The sequence below is a fragment of the Artemia sp. Qi Xiang Cuo genome, chromosome 6 (assembly GCF_049724085.1).
Source record: "Artemia sp. Qi Xiang Cuo chromosome 6, ASM4972408v1, whole genome shotgun sequence".
Taxonomy (NCBI): domain Eukaryota; kingdom Metazoa; phylum Arthropoda; class Branchiopoda; order Anostraca; family Artemiidae; genus Artemia; species Artemia sp. Qi Xiang Cuo.
Window position 1 is genome coordinate 56955047 of NC_142799.1, and position 22764 is coordinate 56977810.

General features: G+C 34.1%; 1 protein-coding gene and 1 pseudogene across 1 annotated transcript; both read right to left on the reverse strand.

Moving 5' to 3' along the window:
• Position 1: 1 nt before the first annotated feature.
• On the reverse strand, positions 2 to 19710 carry LOC148951420 (uncharacterized). Its single transcript, XM_089090874.1, has 2 exons — positions 19570 to 19710; positions 2 to 327 (listed from the first exon to the last, which is right to left on the reverse strand). The coding sequence occupies exons 1-2, from the start codon at positions 19706 to 19708 to the stop codon at positions 2 to 4; spliced, it is 465 nt and encodes a 154-aa protein (XP_088947000.1). The 5' UTR covers positions 19709 to 19710.
• Positions 19711 to 20252: 542 nt separating this feature from the next.
• LOC148951421 (uncharacterized) lies at positions 20253 to 21626 on the reverse strand (annotated as a pseudogene).
• Between the last annotated feature and the right edge of the window lie 1138 nt (positions 21627 to 22764).

Below are 22764 nucleotides of genomic sequence, written 5' to 3' on the forward strand. Positions count from 1 at the left end.
TTTAAAGATTTTTTGTGTCTTCCCCAGGTTCAACTTTAGAATCTAAGTCAAATTCAGAAAGGGACTCTGAGCTTCCACTTAATGATAATTCAAGCTGATCCGCTTTCACAAGCTGAACAAGCTCTCCGACTGTCAGGGCTTGTCTATCTGGGTTTATATGCCTTATAATGTTGCTGAAATTAGATTCAATCGGTTCGTCTATTTCGCATACATATTTATCTCCATTCGAATAGTTTATCAGAGCATCTATTTTGGCAGCAGCAAGTGAATCAACAAGCTTCTTTGAGGACTTGGGCTTCTGATCTGTCAATTTCTTCAATTTAGACTCTGAAATGGTTACAAATGTAGTTAGAGAAAGATAGCTTCAGAGACAACTATACTTGGAATAATAGCTAGGATTATACATGATTTAGATTTACATAAAAAATACTATCAATTCCATGAAGAAATATTGCTATTTCCTATTATTATGGGGATAGTGGTGACAAACATCTCGTGGTCAACTGAGAGTTATGGGCAAAAATGGGGGCCAACTACTCCTAATTTCAGTCATCTCCAAGTCACTGCCCAGTTTGTGACCATGAGACAGCTTATTTTATGAGGTATAATACCAAGGTTGGATGGACTGAAGCCAATAATGGCATCCAAAACAATGTCTGGAGAGTCATCACCCCAGGACACATGAGGCATTGACCACGGTACAAAAAGAGATCCATTGAGAAACAATCCGAGCTGGGAGATGGAAGCCCTTCTTTTGTGGAACAAGTGCTGTCCACGCTAATCTGGACCTGGCGGGCAGGGTTCTCTGGATGGGGATATATTGGTCAACACCCTTCTTTTGTGGAACAAGTGCTGTCCACGCTAATCTGGACCTGGCGGGCAGGGTTCTCAGGATGGGGATGTATTCGTCAACACCCTCAAACTACCACAGAAGGTTTTTCTATAAAGAGAGAAAAAAGAGATAGACAAGCCCTACCACAAAATACCACGCCCGAGGAGGCATTAATAGCCCAGTGGTTATTGGTGTTTTTTTTGCGCAGGGGGGGGGAGGAATTGTCCTTTATGGTCCAGGTCTCGACACAGTTTTGTGAGTCCGCCCATAATAACTATAGTCGAAAATGTGCTTTAGAGTTATAAAGTTATGCGAAATGTTATAGAAAAGAAATGAAAAAGTCTATGACACTTTGGAAGTGAAGAAAGATTCTAGTAATTCTAGGAAAACTTTAATTGAACTCCTCAATAAGAAAGGTGAAAAGACTGAGCGTGGTATTTATAGAGGCTTCACTACCCAACTCTGACCTGAAACTAAAATCTGGCCGTGCGTTAAAGTTAAACTTGAAATTAGCTTTGATTAAGATTGACGGGTTGAATGAAGGTTGATTGAAGCAGACGGCAGTCGATTGACGGAAGCTTTTGATCAAAACGATTGACCGTCTTGTCTCTTGAGCCTCCTTTAGATTGATGATTGAGAAGTACCAGAATCATCAGGCCCCTTTAGTTCTTAGCTTTATAGATTACGAGTAAGCGTTTGATTCAGCCGATAAAAGAGCTATAGCAAAGGTCGTATCCTTGTGTGACATACTGGGTAAATGCATAAAAGTGAAAAGTCCTATATACAAGGATAACATTGCTGCGGTTAAGGTAGGATTGAGGTTAGCAGCTGGTTCAGGAGTTAAGCAGGGTTGCGTTCTATGCCCATTTATATGGATCATTTTGATGGACTTTGTCCTATGGAACACGGCAAAGGCTAAAGAAGAGCATGGAATCAAATGGGAAAGTAAAACTCTCCATGACTTAGATTATGCTGATGATTTGAGCATCCTTAACAAAAATGTTAGCAATTTGTTTTGAATGCCCGTCTGACTGATCTTTTTTCAAACCGTAAGCTGTACAAAAAATGTGGTTTTATCCTGCCTTCTAAGGCTATACTGAGAGATACGTTGAGATGGGTAGGATACGTTCATTGAAGGAGGACAGATTGCCAAAGATCGTCCTTTTTGGTGAAATATCTATGGCCAAACAAAAAGCAGATCGTCTTCGAATCGTGTGGGGGGTCGTAAGGAAGGATTTAAGGGAAATTGGAACTTCTTGGAAGGGTAGAGAGGGAGGCTTTAAATAGATTAAGATTGAGGAGTGTACGTAACTATGTTGGTCTCAGGCGGCTTGGTGCTGTAGAGTTGTTAGTAGTAGTAGCAACCATTATTCAAATACAGGATGGGGTGATTGATACATTTTTTAATGAGCATACTGAAAATCGAACTAATTAAAAGACTATCATAAGCTACTTTTCTGAATAGCTAATTTATGCTAAAAAAAAATGGCCATTTGTGCTTTTTATTGTGCCTGTATTTAAATTTTTAATAGTGTCTCGCAATTTTGTTGGCTGGTGTGAGAACACAGCGTTTTTGATGCCTCCAGCACACCAGCAAGGGGCAATTACACGCTATTCATTCACCAGCTAATGCAGCACAACTTTGAAACAAGAGGGAAACTTCAGAATTATCAATTTAGAATTAGTACTTTCAATACCAAATCTGATAAACTAGCCAAAGAAACTTGGAAATTTAACCACAAATGTTTCTGTACAATTACTAGATTGTAGCACAAACAACACAAGGACTGGGACAAGAAGGTGGTAAAATCAAACTTTTTATGGATCTAGAAGTCCTTTGCACAAGTCCTTTGACCCGGAATAATTGTATTAAAAATTTTATCTCCAAAAATTGACTTCATATCTTTGGATAATTGATTTTTATTTCTTTCAAATAAATTTCCAAGGTTGATTATATGTTTTAGTATCCTGAAAAGCTTCAGGGAAAAGGTAAGGACCAAAAAAATTATATCATATATGTGCACAAAAGGGTTTCTGGGAAGGCAAATTTCCCTGTACAGCAAAAATCCAAAATCAATGAGAGCTATGGAAATGATCTTAACAATGGGTCTTGAGACCCAGCTCCCTGAGTATATGGTTGGTTTACACTTTTAGAATCAATGAGAAAGCCCATTACCCAATACCATCGTCATACATGCTTTGCTTGAGAGTTCAAGAAACTTGGTCTCACATTAAAAAAATGAATTACAGTATTGGCACTGCAGCAACCGAAATAGTTGTTGCGGTCTTGATTATGATTAATGGTACATTCACAGAAGAAGGAATGTAGGGCCAGATTCCTTTACCTCCCTCTATCTCGTGGTTTCAATGGTTACATGAAAGTATGTAACACAAAGCTTTTCTTGTTGCCCTCAACTTATTACAGACAAACTGGTATGTTACTAGTGTTGCCGACAGAAAATATGCTCAGACTTGCCCCCCTTCCTTGGCCTAACTTCTGGGTGCTTCTATAGCTATATTGGGTATATATATTGATACACATACACATAGAACTTTCTAAGACAACGAAATAAACTAATCCTTCCCACTCAAGATCTTTTAAGATTGAGCAACAATTTAGTAGTGTATGCCTTCACCTATGGTTTAGCCTTATCTGGAAAGACTTGTTATAAGATAACAACATAAACACAATTTTGAACCTTTGCTAGTTCCAATTGCTCTTCTATACAAATTAATTTAATGCCAACCTGATATATATGTGAATATCTACTCTGCTACTTTATAAATATATTGAAACTTACAATTACCTCCGTCCTGACAGAAATACTAAACACATATACCATGGGAACCAACACTAGTTACCAATCTTAAGGGAACCAACACAGAAATTACTGAAAAAATGTAAGGTTGTGAAATGGATACTTGGAACAAGACATTTGCAATGAAGCTGTATCTGAATGTATAAATGCTAATTTAGTCAATGAAGCCTGGGAATGTCTAACTTTCTCATTAGTGTCTCATTTTCTTGGCATCCTATTCCTTGAACTATAGGCCTACCTGTTCCTTGTTTTGAACTCTTTGGCAATCAATGTAACTACTTGCAACATTCAAAACCCTCACCCACGTGTTATATAACCCATTTTATGACAAATAAAACCATATAGTAAAACTTTCCTTTGTCAAATGGAAAAATTATATTCCTGCGTAAGGGCTAAATTTTAAAAAACCAAGAAAAAAAAAACTATGTTTAATTATTTAAAATTGCGTCTTAAGTAATCACCATACGTCTGTCAGTTCTCAGTCAGATATCAACAGACCATTGAATAGTTAATCAAACGGTTGGCCTATGTCTATTTTCTAGCTCTTTAACATAAGTAATCGTTTGTCACAATATAATTATATTTTTATCAGAGTTCAAAAAGCAGTATACATCTAAGTTCAAAAAGGAATTTTTGTTGACATAAATTATTATATTTGGGAAGATCATTGACGAGCGAATTAAATAACACATTTTTTCTTTCAGCTAATTAATCGGTCAAAACTCTTACAAAATAACCAATACTTGTGTTAAAAATGTTGCGCGACACTATTATGATTTTTATGTAAGTCCATTTCTGAAAGTTGCATCTTCTAAATACAAAAATACTTGGCAGTTTTCAACGTTTTAGTTAATTAACTAGCTGAATAGATATATCCTCCATTTTCCATTTGATTTTCTTTTTAAACATAATAATGTCTACAACCACAATTGTAATCCGGCAAACCTACCCACCCCACCTATGGTACATCCCAGCCATATCCAAACTAGGATAAATATCAACAAGCAGATTTTATTGCATCGAGCCAAAATAAGCAAATAGCCTCAAACAAAGCTTCTAGTCACCCCACTTTCACCTTGGTGCAAGCCTTAATTAAGGCTTAAAACAAGTTTACAAAACAAGTCAATGGTAAAGCAAACTCTTGATTTTAGTTTGTTTCAAGTTTGCAACCCCAAAAATATACTTGAAATAAGCAAGCCAGCAAAACAAGCCAACAGCAAGAGAAATTCATGGTTTGCCTTGATTTTGGCCAGCAGGCTGATACCCAAGACAAATCTTTGATTCAAGCTTGATACATTTACAATATCTACTAGCATTTATCTGTTACGTCGTGGAAATTGAATTTTTATCAAACAAATAACTTTTAAGGAACAATTGGCGGTAATGTATAAGTTGAACAGAAAACTTGTAAATTATATACAGTGGCATCAATTTGCAAAAATGTAAGGGGGAGGGAGCAAGGATAATCTTGATTTTTTAAGTAAATATGCATAAAAATGGTATCTTCCAAATTGTAAGGAGAGGGCGATTGTGCCCCTGGCTATATATTTTAGAATTGATCTTGCAGGATCCTCAAACATAAACAAATTACTATTTAACAGATTTCAAACTTCTAAACATGCCCAAAAATATAATACAAAGTTAAAACCAGGGAGTTGCTGGTGCTTATTATTTAAACAGAAAAACTTGATAATCCTTTACTAGTTAAAATGCTTAAATTTGACACTAAGACTCTATCAAAAGCATAATTTGTTATAGAAATGCTTCAGTACAAGTTTTCTGTTAGTTTTCAAAGACACAATTGTTAGGATGGAAGAAACACTGTTATAATCTGGGTTGAATGGAAAATTGAGCTCAATATAAACAAGTAAATTCACTTGTTGTGCAATATTAATTTGTTCAAGACACTGATTACATGGACTATCAGCTTTTTCTCAGTTGATCCAGCTCCAAATGGAGAAACCTGGAGAAATCTGGGAGTATAAACAGGAAGGTCATGAAAAAGCACAGGATGGGTGGCTCCCAATCACCTATTGCACTTTGTGACTGAAGGCCTATGAAATAGAGACCAGAACTACTAGTTATGGACATTAATGTCTGGTGCTGCATCTTTTAGGCTTTTTTCTAGTATTAACATACATTTTTCTAGTTTTTTAGAGATAAAAAATTAAAATATAAAACATAAATTATTGGCCAGGTTAATTGTTCCATTGTTTGTAAATTGCTTTAATCCATTGTTCACAAGAGTGAATAAAGAATTAAACTGAAACAATTCAAAAGATTAATTTAATCTTCCAGTGAAGATATGATTCTTTCAATTTCATAGGTCAAACTATGCTAATTTGGACTAAAGACAAAAAACCTCGAAACTATGAACCCTCAAGCAAAAAAAAAAAACATTCTACTCTTGCATGTTTTCAATGGGGGTCAGCATCTTCCCCCTGCCCTCCCAGCTCTCTCCTATACGGAATAATTTCTGCTCATTTTAAGGTTTAATGTTACTCTTTACTTTCATAACAACAGCCTAGACCAGAAATATTCTCAGAAATCAAGAAGGGTTACATATCAGTTTCTACATCCACCCACCCCCTCCTTTGAACTGATTCTGTATTTATCTGAAAGCTCAATGAGAGTTAGGATCTTTTAGCATTAAAATGAAACCTTTAGGGTAACTCCCCCCCCCCCCCCTAATTACAAAAAAATAATCAAAGAACCCTACTGTAGAAGTTTCAAGCTCGTCTACAAATACTTGGAATTGAGTATTTTATGCCATAGAAATATCATGGATAAAACAACGACAAATAAAACAGCAGGGAATTAACCTAATACTGTAAAACTTGTTTAAACCTTAAGAATATTTTGGCTCTATATCTAAGGACTGTCCTCAGCAAACTAGGCTACATACATAAATAAAATAAGACTTACAATAAAATGGGATCTTTAAAACTGAAATTGAAAAATCAAAAACATCCAAGTTTATTATTTTTATGATGGAAAGGCAGTATGGGTTTCATTGTTATTTAAATATCATGGATGTGTGTTGTTGTTTTTTCCCCCAAGTATGATTGTATCAAACCAAGGATCCTAGAAGATTGGGAGAGGGCTCATTTGAACAAAAATTAAAAGTTTAGGTGCCCTTTTTGAGTGACCCAACAACAGAGGGCAACTAGCTTCCTTTCCATGCCCCTTTTCTCGCTTATCAGGAGGGGGCCCGAAAGTCCAAAATCCAATTGAGGGGGTCATCATTTCCTTGCATTTCAAGGTGGATTCCTAGAACCAACCTTTTCATCGGGATGTTCTCCACGGACCCTAGTAGGGGGGGGGGCAACACCCCTGGTGAATAAGAACACATTAAACGATGTATGGTATAAAATTATGAAAATGAGAAATATTACTATTTAAATTTGAATGAAAACAAAGCTCCTTGTAACACATGTTACCCTCCTCCCCACACCTGAGGATTTTCCTGGCGTTACAATGGCCCCTCCAACTCTTCACCTTAATGCTGGTAGAAATCCAAATGTAAACTTTCATCCCCAATGTAATCCCCCACAAATCTTCATCTATAAATATCTAAAGGTTCACTGAGAGATATAAAATTTGAGTATGAAAACTAAATGTAAGATTAGAAGTAGAGTCCCCCCACCTACAAAAAAATCCATCAGCCCTCCTCCACAATGCGTCATGCAAAATTATACACCACTGTACATAATTTTATTAAGCCTCGAATGAATAAACCAAGTGAAATGAAGCTTAAAATAATTATCTATTTTTACTGTTTATTTTGTATGGACTGCATGCATCTTTACAGTTAAGTGCTCCACCATATGGTACTACTGTCTCTGAAACTTGAAACCTCAACAGATAACTTTATAAAAAGGTGAGTAGAAATTTCAATTTCCTTTCTAATGAACATCCAAAATTGTCGGGCAGGAATATGGTGAGGGGATTTTCTGCAGATACAAGTTTTTCGAGAGAGGGGGGGGCGCCTAGCACTGTATCCATTTTACTTCTGGCAAGATGTTAATTGACCGGTGTTTGTTTTTGTAGTGATTTGAAAAATATTTTATTTATTTTTGCTTTTATTTGTGATTTTTTCAGAATTCTAAATACTGCAAAGATTCAACAAAAAGAAAAAAAATAACATAAATGCAAAGTTTAGAATAAAATTATTGTCAGTATTCTAGTCTTGAATATACAGCTGTACACAAGCAAGCATTAATTACTGTAGAAGGTATTAAATGCATTTGTGTTCAGTAATATGTCTTCTTTCTTACTACTATTTCCTAGTTCATTTAGTTAATCTGCACCACAAGATTATTCAGCCAGGTTAAAAGAGATAAGATAGGGTACCATATAATATTATTCATTTCTGTTTAACCTTGGTTCATGCAAACTATTGGGCCTAAGCGATTTTGATTCAAATTACATAGCCATAAATCCTTATTATGAACTACCACATTTTATTTCAATCTCTATGCAGAACACTGCATATCTCCTTAAAGAAAATACCTTAGTTTTTTTTTGTAAAAGCAGAAATATTCAAAAATTATAAAAAGCCTTCAGAAAGAAAGCTGGCAAAATATAAATTTAGTGATCTTTTTTAATTATTTAATGATATTTCTCTAAATGTTAGTGATTTTATTTTTGACTTAATAGCAGCCCTGTAACAAGAATTAATCAAAATCTTTTAAAATTCAAAATCTGGGCTCTTAAATTCTATTCCTATTCACAATCTGACTGTAGATTTTGATTCATAGTTAGACAATCAGATTCTATTTTGGTTTTTTAAATCTAGAATTCTATTGCAACTGAGTGATATTAAGTTCAGATTGTTGGACTATAGGAAAAACGCAAAAGCTTAAAACTTGTATACATTTTTGCTGCTTTAAAGATGGAAATCTTTTTGTTCAAAGAAACTGAACAACTACTTTCACTCCTTTTTTAATTTTGTCTTTTATACTTCATGTTATTTCCCTAGATATGCCCAAGAATATCTGAGTTATGTTTTTTTTTTAGGGGGGAGGATGGGATTCAGGTAATATTATAAAAATGAATAATTTTCGGATTAAATTTCCTGAATTTCAAGTAAAAACCAGTAATAAATTCCCACCTTTTCAATAATTCAAATAAAGAACCAAAGTATTTTCTTTACACAAGCCTATCTGATTAAAAGGATTTTTTTTACAATTCAGATTATAAAACTTGCTTTTCTTTGAAATAGCCTTTAACGCAGGCTAATAAAAACAAAGGCTAATTTAACGCAGAACAAACTTGCATCAGGCATTTGTGCTGTTTCTGACTAATTTTTTTTTAACAAATGCAAATAAGAAAGAAATGAGGATAAAATTCTAGTTTAAGGGATTTTTGCTATCTTGGAAAAAAGTTGAGTTTTTGAATAAAACTCTTGGGAATGTATTCAGAGGCTTAATAGCTGCGTTCGTTTTCGTCGTTCTATGGAAATCAAATCCTCGGTTTTACAATTAAGCCGTTCGTTTTCGCCGTTCTATGAAATGTTTCGCTTATAAGCCATTCTTTGAAATGCCGTTCTTCGTTCTTAGTACCGACGTTCTTATAACGACGAACTGAGCCTTAAGCTACGTTCAACAAATTTAGTTTTACTCTTGGGCGCCAAGTTTTAAAATAAAAAAACCATGACAGAAAACAAGTTTATAGATATTTAATTTTGTAGATTATGTTGATGGGGTCTTTCATCTAAAAAATGGTAGTGATTTGTTTTTCGTATATGTGGCACAGTTTTAAAATCTTCAGAAAGTTCTGAAAGCATTTTTGGGATAAATTGCTTTCCAAACTTTCAAAAATTCCTTAGGGGTCACTTGGAAAAATCATGGGAGGAATTTCTAGACATCTTAGATTACAACTAATACTAAGAAACTCCAGCTAACCCCAGGTTTCAATACCCTTAGGAGTTTATTCAATTGTTGAAATGTCTTAATCTAAAAATGTTGAACGGACATTCGGCTGACTAAGTGTTAGGCTAAGTGCCATAACTATGAGCATCGTCCATATTATGGAGTAAAAAATATTTTCTTAACATGTGTCCCTATGTGGAGGAGTCCACTATTTTGGATTACACCCCCATTTCAGCTAATCTAATGTCTATGCCCATTCATAAGCATTCAAAAGAAAGAGAGCCCATTTGCACTCCATAGAACGGTACAACAGTCACTTTGCTGTAGTAACTCTATTGCTTGTTTTGCTACATTTACAAGTGTATTTTCCATTTTTGTTGTGCTGGTTGATTGAAATTTTATCTGTGACGTTGAAATTGTATCTGGCTAACGAAAGCTCTTATAAACCGTTTTGTCAGTTAAAATGAAGTTCTAAGAACGGCAAAATAAAACGCAATTTAAGAGTAAAACTAAGAAAATCTTTTTAGTACTAAGAACGACGAACGGTGAAAACGAACGCAGCTAATGATCTCCTTGGAAGATGTTGTGACAAATCTACTTCTACTTTTCTCTCTAGAGGGTACTAACCTTTGATAACCATAAATAATCTGTGTTATGAAGTGGGTAAAATTTTTAGGGCTTCTTGCAATTTTGAAAATTAGTTGAGTTAGTTGAAACCTTTAGGAATGAATCCAAGGCCAAAAATATATCCTTGGAAGGTACTGCCAAGCAACTATGTCTAAGCTTTTCTTATTTTTGGGCTAAGAAGACTGTATTGGCTTACTTGACACATATATACCTATCTGAAATCTGATAGAATGTTATAAGCTACTTTAATTTTGCGTTTTCAATATGTTTTTCACTGACTTTAATTTTGAAATGCAATTCCTGTTATTTTGATAGAATTTGAAGCCATATTACTGGGTTTCCTCCAAAATTTAAGAAAGACATTTACAGATCTTTGAAAACATTGACATTAGGATTAAATAAAAGAAAGAGGCTTAGAATACTTTTTATGCTTTATTTGGGCAAAAGATCTATTTTACAAGGTTTCACTCTCATAACACACAGATTGTTTAAATGTCATCAAAGATTAATGCCCTCTGGAGAAAGAAGGAGTGGAAGTAGGTGCTTAAAAATATCTACCCAGGAGATCATTAAGGAGAGGGACCAAGGGCGCTAGCAGAAAATTTTACAGGGGGGCTAGACGCCAAAATAGCAGTGGTGGTTGGGTGACAGGGAATATATTTCAGGATATATATTGTAGGAATAACTATTTTTAAATGCTTTTAGGAAAAAACTCCCAAAAAAATAAGAACAATTAAATTGCATGCAAAATGAAACAAAATACAGTAAATTTTAAACAACAAGAATTCCTGGCAAAGGGATCAATTTATTTAATCAAAAATATATCTAATCATTACGCGTTTGATCTTAAAAGAAAACCAAACTCAGACCAAAACTACTGAAAGATTTATTGCTTCTGTAGATTATAACAGCTGTTATAAATTGTCTTTATGTAATTTTTTATGCCTTAGAATAGCCTAGATACTGAAAAATCATCCTGCCATAGGTACCACATTTTGATTTTATACCAACCATGTAAAATGTACCTCTTTCATAACTGGACAATTCTCCCCAACAAACTTAAATCCCTTATACATTCAGACATTAAAAAAAAAAAAAAAAAAAAAAAAAAAAAAAAAAAAAAAAAAGAATAGAATAGCAAAAAAAAAAAAAAATTTAAACTTACTATCCAGCTGCCAAATTGACCCTCTTTCCTTTCTTGTCCTTTCAACTTAATAAAATGAACAGGTTAAAGAAAAAAATTTCGTCACAAGAGAATCTTATCAAATAGTTTGTGATGAAAACTGGAAGTAAAAAGTGACTTGGGCCAATATTCACCAAAACTAAAGATGGAATTCTCATAAAAATTGCCACACCGGCAGTATTGGCTTTTCATGCTGATTCTAAATATATAAAATTCTTTCAGTTTATTGTTACCCACCCAAAACCAAAAATCTGAGAAGATTTGCCTGATTGATTTTTGAAAAAAGGGGAAACAACCCCCCCAAAAACAAGCAATCTTATTGAAAACTCCTTTATTAGATACATCATATCAGAGAACCCTACCATAGAGGTTTCAAGCTCCAATCTTCAAAATGTGGAATTTTGCATTTTTTTTTTTCAGAAAAAACATCCTTGATGCAGGTTATTTTTTTTTTTTTTTCCCAGGGGTGATTGTATCAAACCAAAGGTCCAAGATAATTGGGAGGAAACTCATTCAAATGTAAATTTAAAGCCCTTTTTCAAGTGACTATACACATTGGGCCAGGGGAAAGTCTTGTTTTCTGCCATTTTAGGACACCAAACTACAACTTTACCTTAAAGAGAACGAATTTGCAATCAATTTAAAATTCTGAAAAGCTAATTGATTTAAAAGTATCAATAACTATATTTTAGGCTTCACAGTTGCAAAAAAGTAATGCCACATGGTTGCAGCACTGGATTCAACCAAGTTGATTTGCTTTATTTGTAATGAAATTAGGCTACGTTTGGTGATCTGTAATTGCATATTAGCTATAATGAGAGGGATGAGTCATTGTTTAGATGGGGGTAGGGTAAATTCCTAAAAAAGTACATTTTAATGGACAAGCTGCTTAATCTTCATGAGGCTTCAGATAAATTTGAAAAAGGAAGAAAGAATGAATGAAAATGTTTCTCTATAAAGCTAAAATGTTACATTCCCATATCCACAAGCACAGAGATGGAAAAGGCAAGGCAGGCCATCATCAGCCCTGCCAGGAAATTTTTTTGGGGTGGCAAATACTGTTAGGAACTTAGTTTTCAACAATTCCAAAGGGTAATATTTTTCTTTTTCTATTTATATGAAGTACTTCAATGTATTTAAACAAATGCATGTAATGTATTTATCAATAAGAAAATCATATTATAGAGGTTGTGATGGCTTCAGTTATGTAGAAGATCAAAAGTCTCACAGAACTTCCATCCATACAAACAATAATACTCCTTTTCATCCAACCAAAAATTCTTTAGTAGTGATATTAACAAGGACTTTTTACCAAAATTACAATTCATTGCTAATTTTCTTAAGAAGGTTATATTCAAATTTTATCCCAAATTTGCGATTGGAAACTTAAATGTAGGACAGCACTAATCAACATATAATTATTGACTTACATACTTTAAAAGCAATTAACCAGGGATTTAAAAGAGTGGTACCTCAAATTATATCATAGTTAGGCCTGGGTATGATTTGGAAAACAATCAGAAGTTAAATAATAAAAGAACATTTAAACTAAAAGTAAGGAACAGAATTAAACATATTTGAACATATTATTCTTTATATGAAGGGGCTGTCTCCTTCTTAACTCCTTACTCGTTACCAAAGTTTGAATTTTGTCCATATTTTTAAACAAAAATTTGCAACTGGAAAAAAAAAGATTTTTCGAACAACAAAAAAAATCTTGTTTAATGAACAAAGTCTTGAGTAAGGGGAAGTCCCCCTCATACACAGAGTAATTTATGTTTGTTTTATGTTTTAAACTTGTTCCTTACTTTAGTTGAAAGACTTTTTCTATTTGTTTAATTACATTTAATGAAACTGTCAAGTTTTATGAATACAATACTTTTGGTAACTCAGGAAAAACAATACATATTTCAATGATCTCTGTTTGGATTTTGATGGGTAATCAAACAGTTTGTGGTAACAAACTGTAAGTAAGGAGCAACCTGGCTCAGTAGTAACCAAAACTCTAAAAAAATAAATTTTTATGCCAATATATATTTATCAAAAGAATTGGATTTTTATGCTGATGTCAAATACGTATGTCATTTAGTTTAGTTTTACTCATCCAAAGATACGAGCCTGAAAATTTGTCTGATTTTCAAAAAAAGGGAGAAAGACCCCCTTGACGTCAAAGAATTTTAATGAAAATTACACCATTAGATTCAGCATAACAAAGAACCCAACTATAGAGGTTTCAAGCTCATATCTGCAAAAATGTGGATTTTTGTTTTGCCAGAAGAAAGATCACAGATGCCTGTGTATTTGTTTTTTTTCCCCATGGGTGATTGTATTGACCCAGTAGGCCTAGAAAATTGGGAGAGGGCTCATTCTATTGGAAATGAAAAGTTCTAGTGCACTTTTTAAGTCATCAAAAATTGGAGAGCAACTAGGCCCCCTCCCATGTCACTTTTTCCCAAAAATTGTTTGATCAAAATTTTGAGATAGCTTTTTGGTCAGCATAGTTGAAAGGCCCAATAACTATGTCTTTGGAGATAAAATAACCCCTACAGCACCTGGGGAAAGGTTTTTCAAGTTATAAAATTTGCCCATTGTTTACATATATGCCTGAAAAAACTTGATGTTAATAAATCCAAAGGATCAGATGGAATACATCCAAGGCTTCTTAAGGAATGCCAAATTGTTCTCAGTTCTCCCTTGGGTGGACTCTTCTAGCTGTCCCTACAAAATGTAGAACTACCGTCAGTTTGTAAAATTCCTATATAACACCAATCCACAAAAAAGATCCCAAAGATCATGCAGAAAATTACCGTCCTATTAGCATTACTTCTGCAGTTGTAAAGGTGCTTGAGAGATTTGTCAATAGAGCTCTAATTCAGCACTTGCAAACTAATAACATCCTCCCTTCCATTCAACATTGCTTCATATCTTTAAAATCTGTTGACACTAATCTCATACAGACATACGAGTATGTTACATCATTATTGGATAATGATGTACCTGTTGATATGGTGCTCCTGGACCTCTCAAAAGCGTTTGGCAGGGTTTGTCATGAATTCCTCATTACCAAACTAAAAGCAGCTGTTGTTGATGATGTTATTGTCCAGTGGATACAGAGTTTCCTTTCAGAAAGAATTCAAGTTGTAAGAGTTCATGACTCTCTCTACAACTGTTTGATTGTCTACAACTGTTTTAAGCAGCATTCCCCAGGGGACCATTCTTGGGCCAAGTCTCTTCAACTTATATATAAATGATGAACCCAATCTCCTCTCAAACCTCCTCACTCTTTATGCTGATGATTCAAAACTTGTTGGTAAAGCAGCCACAACCTCTGACTGGCAATGTATTCAAGAGGACCTTAATATTCTTGGGACTTGGGCTGATACATGGCTCCTCTTGTTCAATATTGACAAATGCCATGTAATCTACTTTGCTAATCATAGCACACATCAGCAATACCATCTCAAAGGTTACCCCCTTTCTGCAGTCTCTGAATAAAGAGATCTTGGAGTAATTTTTGATTGTAAACTAAAGTTCAGCACCCATGCAAAATCTGTATCATCGTCTGGCCTCCAATCTCTTAGAATGATCAAAAGAACTATCTCTAGCAGACTCCCAAGTGTGTTTATGAAGCTCTACAAGGCACTAGTTTGCCCGCGCCTAGATGTTGGAATGTCCCTGGCATCACCCTATTTCAAGAAGGACAAAGAAATTCTAGAAATAGTTCAACAAAGAGCAACCAAAATGGCCAAAGGCCTCAAACAAATGCCATACAAAGAGCATTTACATCACTTGAAACTTCCTACTCTTGCATACAGGAGGAACGTGGTGACATGATAATGACCCACAAAATTATGTCCAAAAATATTCTCCCTTGTCTCCTTACCCCTCCCCCAGAACATTCTGTGACTAGAGGTCATTCCAAAAAGATCTTCAAGCAATGCTCCTTAGTCTGAGAAAGAAGCCATTTTTTCAGCCAACAAGTAACAAACTTGTGGAATCTACTCTCTGAAAATACAGTGGCTGCTGATTCAACAGGTGCATTCAAGAAAAATCTAGACAAAGAATGGCTACAGTAAGAGTTCCTGTACAACTGGGAAGCTGTTGAGTCCTCAACCAAAATTTAGCAAACAACCCATTGAAGTCATAAAAGAGCATTACAAGGATGAAAATCCTTAATTTTGCTCCAAGCTGCAATTTAAGGTAATATAGCATTTGTTATTGGGAAGTATGCATACATTTTGTGCATGGGGAGGTGAGGACAAATTTTCAGAGAAAATTTTACACTGGGTGAATTTTCCAGAATTCCTATACAAAATTTCTTTATATGTCTTGCTTTCTCCTTACCAATTCAATTTTACATGTGGAGACATTAAGGGTAATGTTCCAGGGTGAATTTTGCCAGGATTGAATTGTCCAGAGGATATTTCTTTGGGGAGGGGGATTTTTTCATGGAGGTAGAGCCAGGTATCCTGGCATTATGTAAAAAAAAAATCAGAAATTAAACAAAAAAAAAACACTTCTTCAACTGAAAATAAGGAGCAACATTAAAACTTAAGTTGAACAGACATTATCACATATAAGAGGGGGGTTGCCCCCTCCTCAACACTTTGCTCTTTATGCTAAAGTTTAAATCGTGTCCCAATTCTTTAAAAACGGTTACTGAAAGAAATAGGCCGTTTGATTAAAACAATAAGTAACTTTTTTTTTAAAGTGCCAAAAAACTGTAGAGTGAAGAGCAAGGTGTTGAGGGGAGGGCAGCCACCCACATATACATAATAATTTCTGTGTGTTTTAAGTTTTAATATTGTTCATTACTTTCAGTTGAAAAAACATGTTTTTTGTATTTAATGAAGCTTAGAGACAAACATTTTTCTAAAGGTACTGGGAAAAGTATGTCAACTAAAGTAAAACTATATAAAAATGGAAAAAGTAAGTAATTACAAAAAATACTCAAAACAATAGCCTACTTAAAAAAAGTAAGATATAAACTCCCAGCATTCAGTTCTATTGAGCAATGCTGAAGCATTGGATGGATATTTTTTAACAATACTGACAGTTTTGAACTTGGTTATCAAACACCCAAATATGTAATGCTTTTAGACTCAGCATTTATAAAAAGTAACACATTATCAAAGTAGCTTATTCAAAGTAAAACACAAAACTAAGATGAAAAAATTGAATAAAATTTTTAATTTTGAATACCAAAATTCAATATATTTGACACCTTTATACTTCATAACTGTAAAAAATTAAATTTTTTTCAAAGTGACAACTAGACAAATACAATCACTCCTGGGAAAAAATGATAATAAAACACAAAAAACATATCTGTTCAGGGGGAAAATACAGAAATTCCCAGCATTCTGTTCAGTGGAAACATTTCTGATTAAAGTGGCTTCATAATATATAAGCTCATTGGTACTCTTGGAATGCAAGCAAAAGTTGATGGCATATTTTTACCAAAATTATCCCTTATTAAGTTATTTTCCTTGTGTTTTCTATAATCATACAAACTTTCTTTTGCACTAATAACTTTACTAATTACTAATAAACAAATAAAAATTTAGGATCACCATCAAAAGTTGATTCTTTGATTGAATGTTATCAATAGTTGATTAAATTCTACATAAACATCCTTTTCCCGGATACATAGATTAAAATTAACAAAATCTAAGTGTTAGAGTGAATAATTTTTTTTTTTATCAACATCCTTTGCCAGTTACATTGGATAAAATTGACAAAATTTAAGTGTCAGAATGAATAAATTCATTATCAACATCCTTTGTTGGATAAAATTGATAAAATCTAAGTATCAGAGTGATTAAATTCCATATCAATATCATTTTCTTGGATACATGGGATAGGCTCTTATACTTTCATTATTGACAGGGATCATTATTTATTTAGCCTACTATTCATTACTATGAAGAATTTGATTTTTTTTTTACTCCAACTAAATAATGTAGAAAAATGTTTGTGGAAAACTGGAAAGGGGCCACTCAGTCACAAATTAGAACATATATTTTCCTTAGTAAGGGTCAAATTCTGTTGGCAGGCAGCTAACAATGGGGCAACACCCATTTTTTTGTGGTTTTTCCTTATTCTGCTCTTGGTAAATATTTACCAAATCTTATTATTGAGTTAAAACTAAAGTGAATATACCATTTGATGCCTCTTTTTATGCTCTTTACAAATATAATGATCATTTTTGTTGGAAATGAATATTAGCCCCCACCCCTATATATAAGGGTCAAATTCTGTTGGCAGGCAACTAACAATGGGGCAACACCCATTTTTCATGGTTTTTCCTTATTCTGCTCTTGGTAAATATTTACCAAATCTTATTATTGAGTTACAACTAAAATGAATATACCACTTGATGCCTTTTTTATGCTCTTTACAAATATAATGATCATTTTTGTTGGAAATGAATATTAGCCCCCACCCCTATATATAAGGTTCAAATTCTGTTGGCAGGCAACTAACAATGGGGCAACACCCATTTTTCATGGTTTTTCCTTATTCTGCTCTTGGTAAATATTTACCAAATCTTATTATTGAGTTACAACTAAAATGAATATACCACTTGATGCCTTTTTTATGCTCTTTACAAATATAATGATCATTTTTGTTGGAAATGAATATTATCCCCCACCCCTATATATAAGGGTCAAATTCTGTTGGCAGGCAACTAACAATGGGGCAACACCCATTTTTCATGGTTTTTCCTTATTCTGCTCTTGGTAAATATTTACCAAATCTTATTATTGAGTTACAACTAAAATGAATATACCACTTGATGCCTCTTTTTATGCTCTTTAAAAATATAATGATCATTTTTGTTGGAAATGAATATTAGCCCCCACCCCTATATATAAGGGTCAAATTCTGCTGGCAGGCAGCTAACAATGGGGCAACACCCATTTTTTCATGGTTTTTCCTTATTCTGCTCTTGGTAAATATTTACCAAATCTTATTATTGAGTTACAACTAAAGTGAATATACCACTTGATGCCCTTTTTTATGCTCTTTAAAAATATGATAATCATTTTTGTTGGAAATAAATTTTAGCCCCCACCCATATATATACCAATTCAGAGTTTATATTTGCACATTAGGAGGGTGGGGGGAAAGTTTAAACTTACCTCTCATTTACATCAGAAATAAAATTTGCAACCCCCCCCTAATGTAGAAATATATACCCTGAATTGGCATATATAGGGGGGGGGGCTAAAATTCATTTTGAATAGAAATGATTGTTATATTTGTAATCAGCATAGGCTAAAAAAGGCATCAAATAGTGTATTCACTTTATTTGAAACCCAATAATATGATTTGGTAAATATTGACTCAAATATATACCCTGAATTGGTATATAGCCTATAGGGGTGGCAGCTAAAATTCATTTCCAACAAAAATGATAATTATACTTGTAAAGAGCATAAAGAAGGGGCAAATTTTTACCAAATCATATTATTGACTTACAAATAAAGTGAATATACCACTCAATGCCTTTTTTTATGCTCTTCCAAATATAACAATCATTTTTGTCTGAAATGAATTTTACCCCCACCCTAGCTATATATACCAATTCAGGGTATATATTTTCACATTAGGGGGGTGGGGGTAAATTTTATTACTGATGTAAATGGGAGGTAAGTTTAAATTTACCCCCACCCCCCTAATGTGCAATTAAATAGGCTACCCTGAATTGGTATATATAGGGGTGGGGGTAAAATTCATTTCCAACAAAAAAAATTATTATATTTGGAAAGAGCATAAAAAAAGGCATTGAGTGTTATGTTTGCTTTTTTCATAAGTCAATATTATGATTTGGTAAAAATTTACCAAAAAAGGGCATTGAATGGTAGCCTATAGGCTATTCACTTTAGTTGTAGCCTAACTCAATAATATGATTTGGTAAATATTTACCCTATTCTCTTTCCTTTGATTTTTTTATAATTACTTTATAGTCCCAAATTTCCAGGGGGCCATGCCCTTTCCTCCCTGCTGGTGCCCATGCTAGGAATACATTCCTGTAGTTGAATTGGCCTAGCTCAACTACTTTCAAAGATGGCAAAATGCCCCCAAAACTAAAATTTTACCATGAAAAGCCTCAACCTATACTATTACCTTTATTTCTCATTCAATGGTTGGCTCATAAATTCAATCTGAAAAAAAAAACACACCAAACAATTGCTAGCCTAACCCTAAAATACTATTCCACAGACTTACCAAGAGAGCAAATATACTCTTCCTTATCTGGTAAAGGTTGAAATGAACTTTTTGAGCACTGGACGAAGTTGTTATCAAAGCCTAAGTTTACTCCAACAACCTTTAAGACTACTGCTTCCTTGGACTTCCATGCATCCATTGTTTAGCGTTTTGGGAACTTGAAAAGTCCTTGTATTAACAGCCATCTATTATATCTTTTCGTAGATGACTATAAAAAACGTCTTCCCTTTTTTCGTTATTTTGATTTTTTTTTTCGTCTCTTTTGGTTATATTACCTTAGCATCGTTATTTAAAATCTTTACCCCCCAAAAAATGTTTGTGGTGGGATCCTGTTCCAGTTCCGAAATTTTGTATACAGGATATATGAACTACCAATTAGTTCTTTCATCTCTTTGACTCTCCAAAAAGTATCTTCAGATATTCAGAAATCTAGCATCTTCATCTGTAACCAAGTCCTTTAAATAAGCAAGTCTTCTTTTCAGTTAGTAACCAATAATCCCAATTAAAGTACTTAATTCTATTGATGGATTGTAGGAGGTTGTGGGTATGTCCAGCAGTTTAAGACCTATAGGCTGGCCAGTACCAATACAGCTCTTCACGCTCACTCCCGCTCTCTTCTGCATTCTCCAAAACAAATGATGAATAACCCCTCTTTTATTGTCTTCATTGTACATTAATAATCACTAAGAAATTTTTCTCTTCTTTAAGATATTAATAGATGCCTTAAAATTTTTTCTATCAAAGTGCCAAGGCAGGTTAGAATTCAGGATTGCATTGTAGGTATTAGGTGTATTAGCCATGTACCAGAGGCATTTACGGGAAATAGTCTCCACACTCAGTGGCTGACAACCAAACAAGACATTCTGGATAGTTTCAGCGGTTGAGAAGCAGACAGGGTATAGAGGGGAGTGATGCAACTTCCAATTAAATAATAAACTATTGAGAAGAAGGGCACCTGATTTCAAACGGTAATATAGCACTGTGTGTAATCTAGATTAAAAAGGAGATAAAATCAATTTACTGTCATTAACATTAGATCTTTGCCTAATAATCTCTCGTGAATAGAGGTCAGAGGGAGGACTTGGGTTTAACAAAGAAGCATTGGCTGCTAGTAAATCAGAAGAATCATTATATTTGATGTCTTTAGCCTGAAGGTTCAGAAGCTGTCTTCTAATGTTGAATAAGTCCTTACCATGGGCAATTCTATTAAATTTTTTTTAGCAACAGCATTGCCGATTTGGAGTCAGAAAAGCAAAGAATATTCTCATCTACGAGGCTATAATTTATGAGAACATTTAGGGCCAGACGAATGGCACATAGTTCAGTGGACAAAATGGAAGATCCCAAAGGAAGGAAAGAAAAAAGGTTAAGGTCCTGTGATGGAATACCTACTCCTGCTCCAGTGCTCTCATCCTGGATAGATCCATTTGAATAGATTTCCCTGTGATTAGGGCACAACTTCGAAATCTGTTCAACCAGAATAGTCTGGATCTCATAATTGGGAATTTGGTTTGTATTTATTGGTATAAGTTCTGCTTGACCAATGGGTGGACTCATTTCCCAAGGAGGAGCGTCAGCAAAGGGGTAAGCATAAGGAGAATACTGACTCCATTTTGGGACTTCCAATTGAAACCGATTCCAAGATGAAGGGGCTTTAGTGCAAGCTGTCTTCAAAGCAAAGGCATGACTATACACAATATGCTTGCTTCCATAAGCTTGAATTCGCGAGAATATTTCTTCCTTTGACTAGATGCTCTTTCACTTAGGGAAACCAAACCAGACAATTGTTTCAATTTAGACAAATGAGTATGGCTGTGCAAACTCACAGCGATTCGAATAACTGAATTTTGTGAAGATTCCGTGGTTTTAAATGCAGATGAGGATCGAATTGAGAAGGGTTAGATACCATATTCTAGAGTAGAACGGATATATAATTTATACAAATCCAAGATAACTTTAGGGTGGTATCTCCATTTACTTCCAGGAAGTCTCTTTAGAATGCAAAGTCTCCGGATGATCATGGATTTCAAAGAATTAATATATACATGCCATAACATTTTAGAATCTTTGGGGATAAAATAGTTAAAATCTTCTTCACATTGACATTTTTGTCTAAAGCGAACATTTCGCAAGTTATTTCTTTGTAATGTGATATCCAGGTATTTCAGTTCATAAAAACCAATGGAGGGGGGGGGAACGGCGTAAGAATGATTTTCTATCATTTTTTTCTAATTAAAAGAAGGTAAAACGCTGTATTTCAAAATTTAAGGTTTATTTTTTCTAATTTATTATTTAGGAAATAGCAAAGAAATGTTTTTGAAAACTTATGGGAACCCTTGTCCCCTCTTTTGATTAGCGCCTCTGATGACAACTCTTTATTCTTTATAAGTCAATTATGACGACTGGTTAAATACAATTCGTCCGTTTGGTATGCTCAAAAAGTATAAACGTGCAGTTGTTGAAAAAAAAAATTCAACATGTAATGCATAATTGCCAGGTGGTGCGCATTTGCGCCATTTGGGCACTTTTTTGAGTTGATTGCGCATTGAATTTTTCAAATTGGCGCATTGCGCCGATTTTGCGCATGTCAAAAAAATTCGGCACAAAGTCGGTACATTTTGCCTTCACAATAACAATGACAAAAAACAAAATTTCAGAGTCTAGTGTTTACTGACAATTTCTACTGACAGATTCAGAAATCTCTCTATAAAGACAAGTGGAATTTTCAGAACCCCGTAGGCATTCTCATATCCCATTCCAGGCTCTATGACGACCTAAATTTCAAATATTAAAGCGTGCATTATCCTTAGCGTGAAAAACCAAATGGGAAGGTGATCAAATTACGAAAAAAAAAAAAATACAGAAAAGAGTGGAAAAAGCGAAAATGATCTTGAATACTAGTCCAAGATAAATACAATATATAATTAAAAATGTACAAAACTAATCCGGAGTTCATTAAAAGGAAAACACAAATAAAATAACAATCGGAACTGTTGAAGGTCCTTGCCAAGTACAATTTTGTCTCATATGTATATGTCTTCTATTTCATGACAACATCTCAGAACGTTGTCTTTAGCCTGCAATTTTATAAATAGTTGCATTAATAACGGCCGGTCTAATTTCTTATCTTTGACTTGGTCGTTCTTGTCGTTGTAATTTATATTTTGAAAGCTACGAAACAATTTTTTATCATAA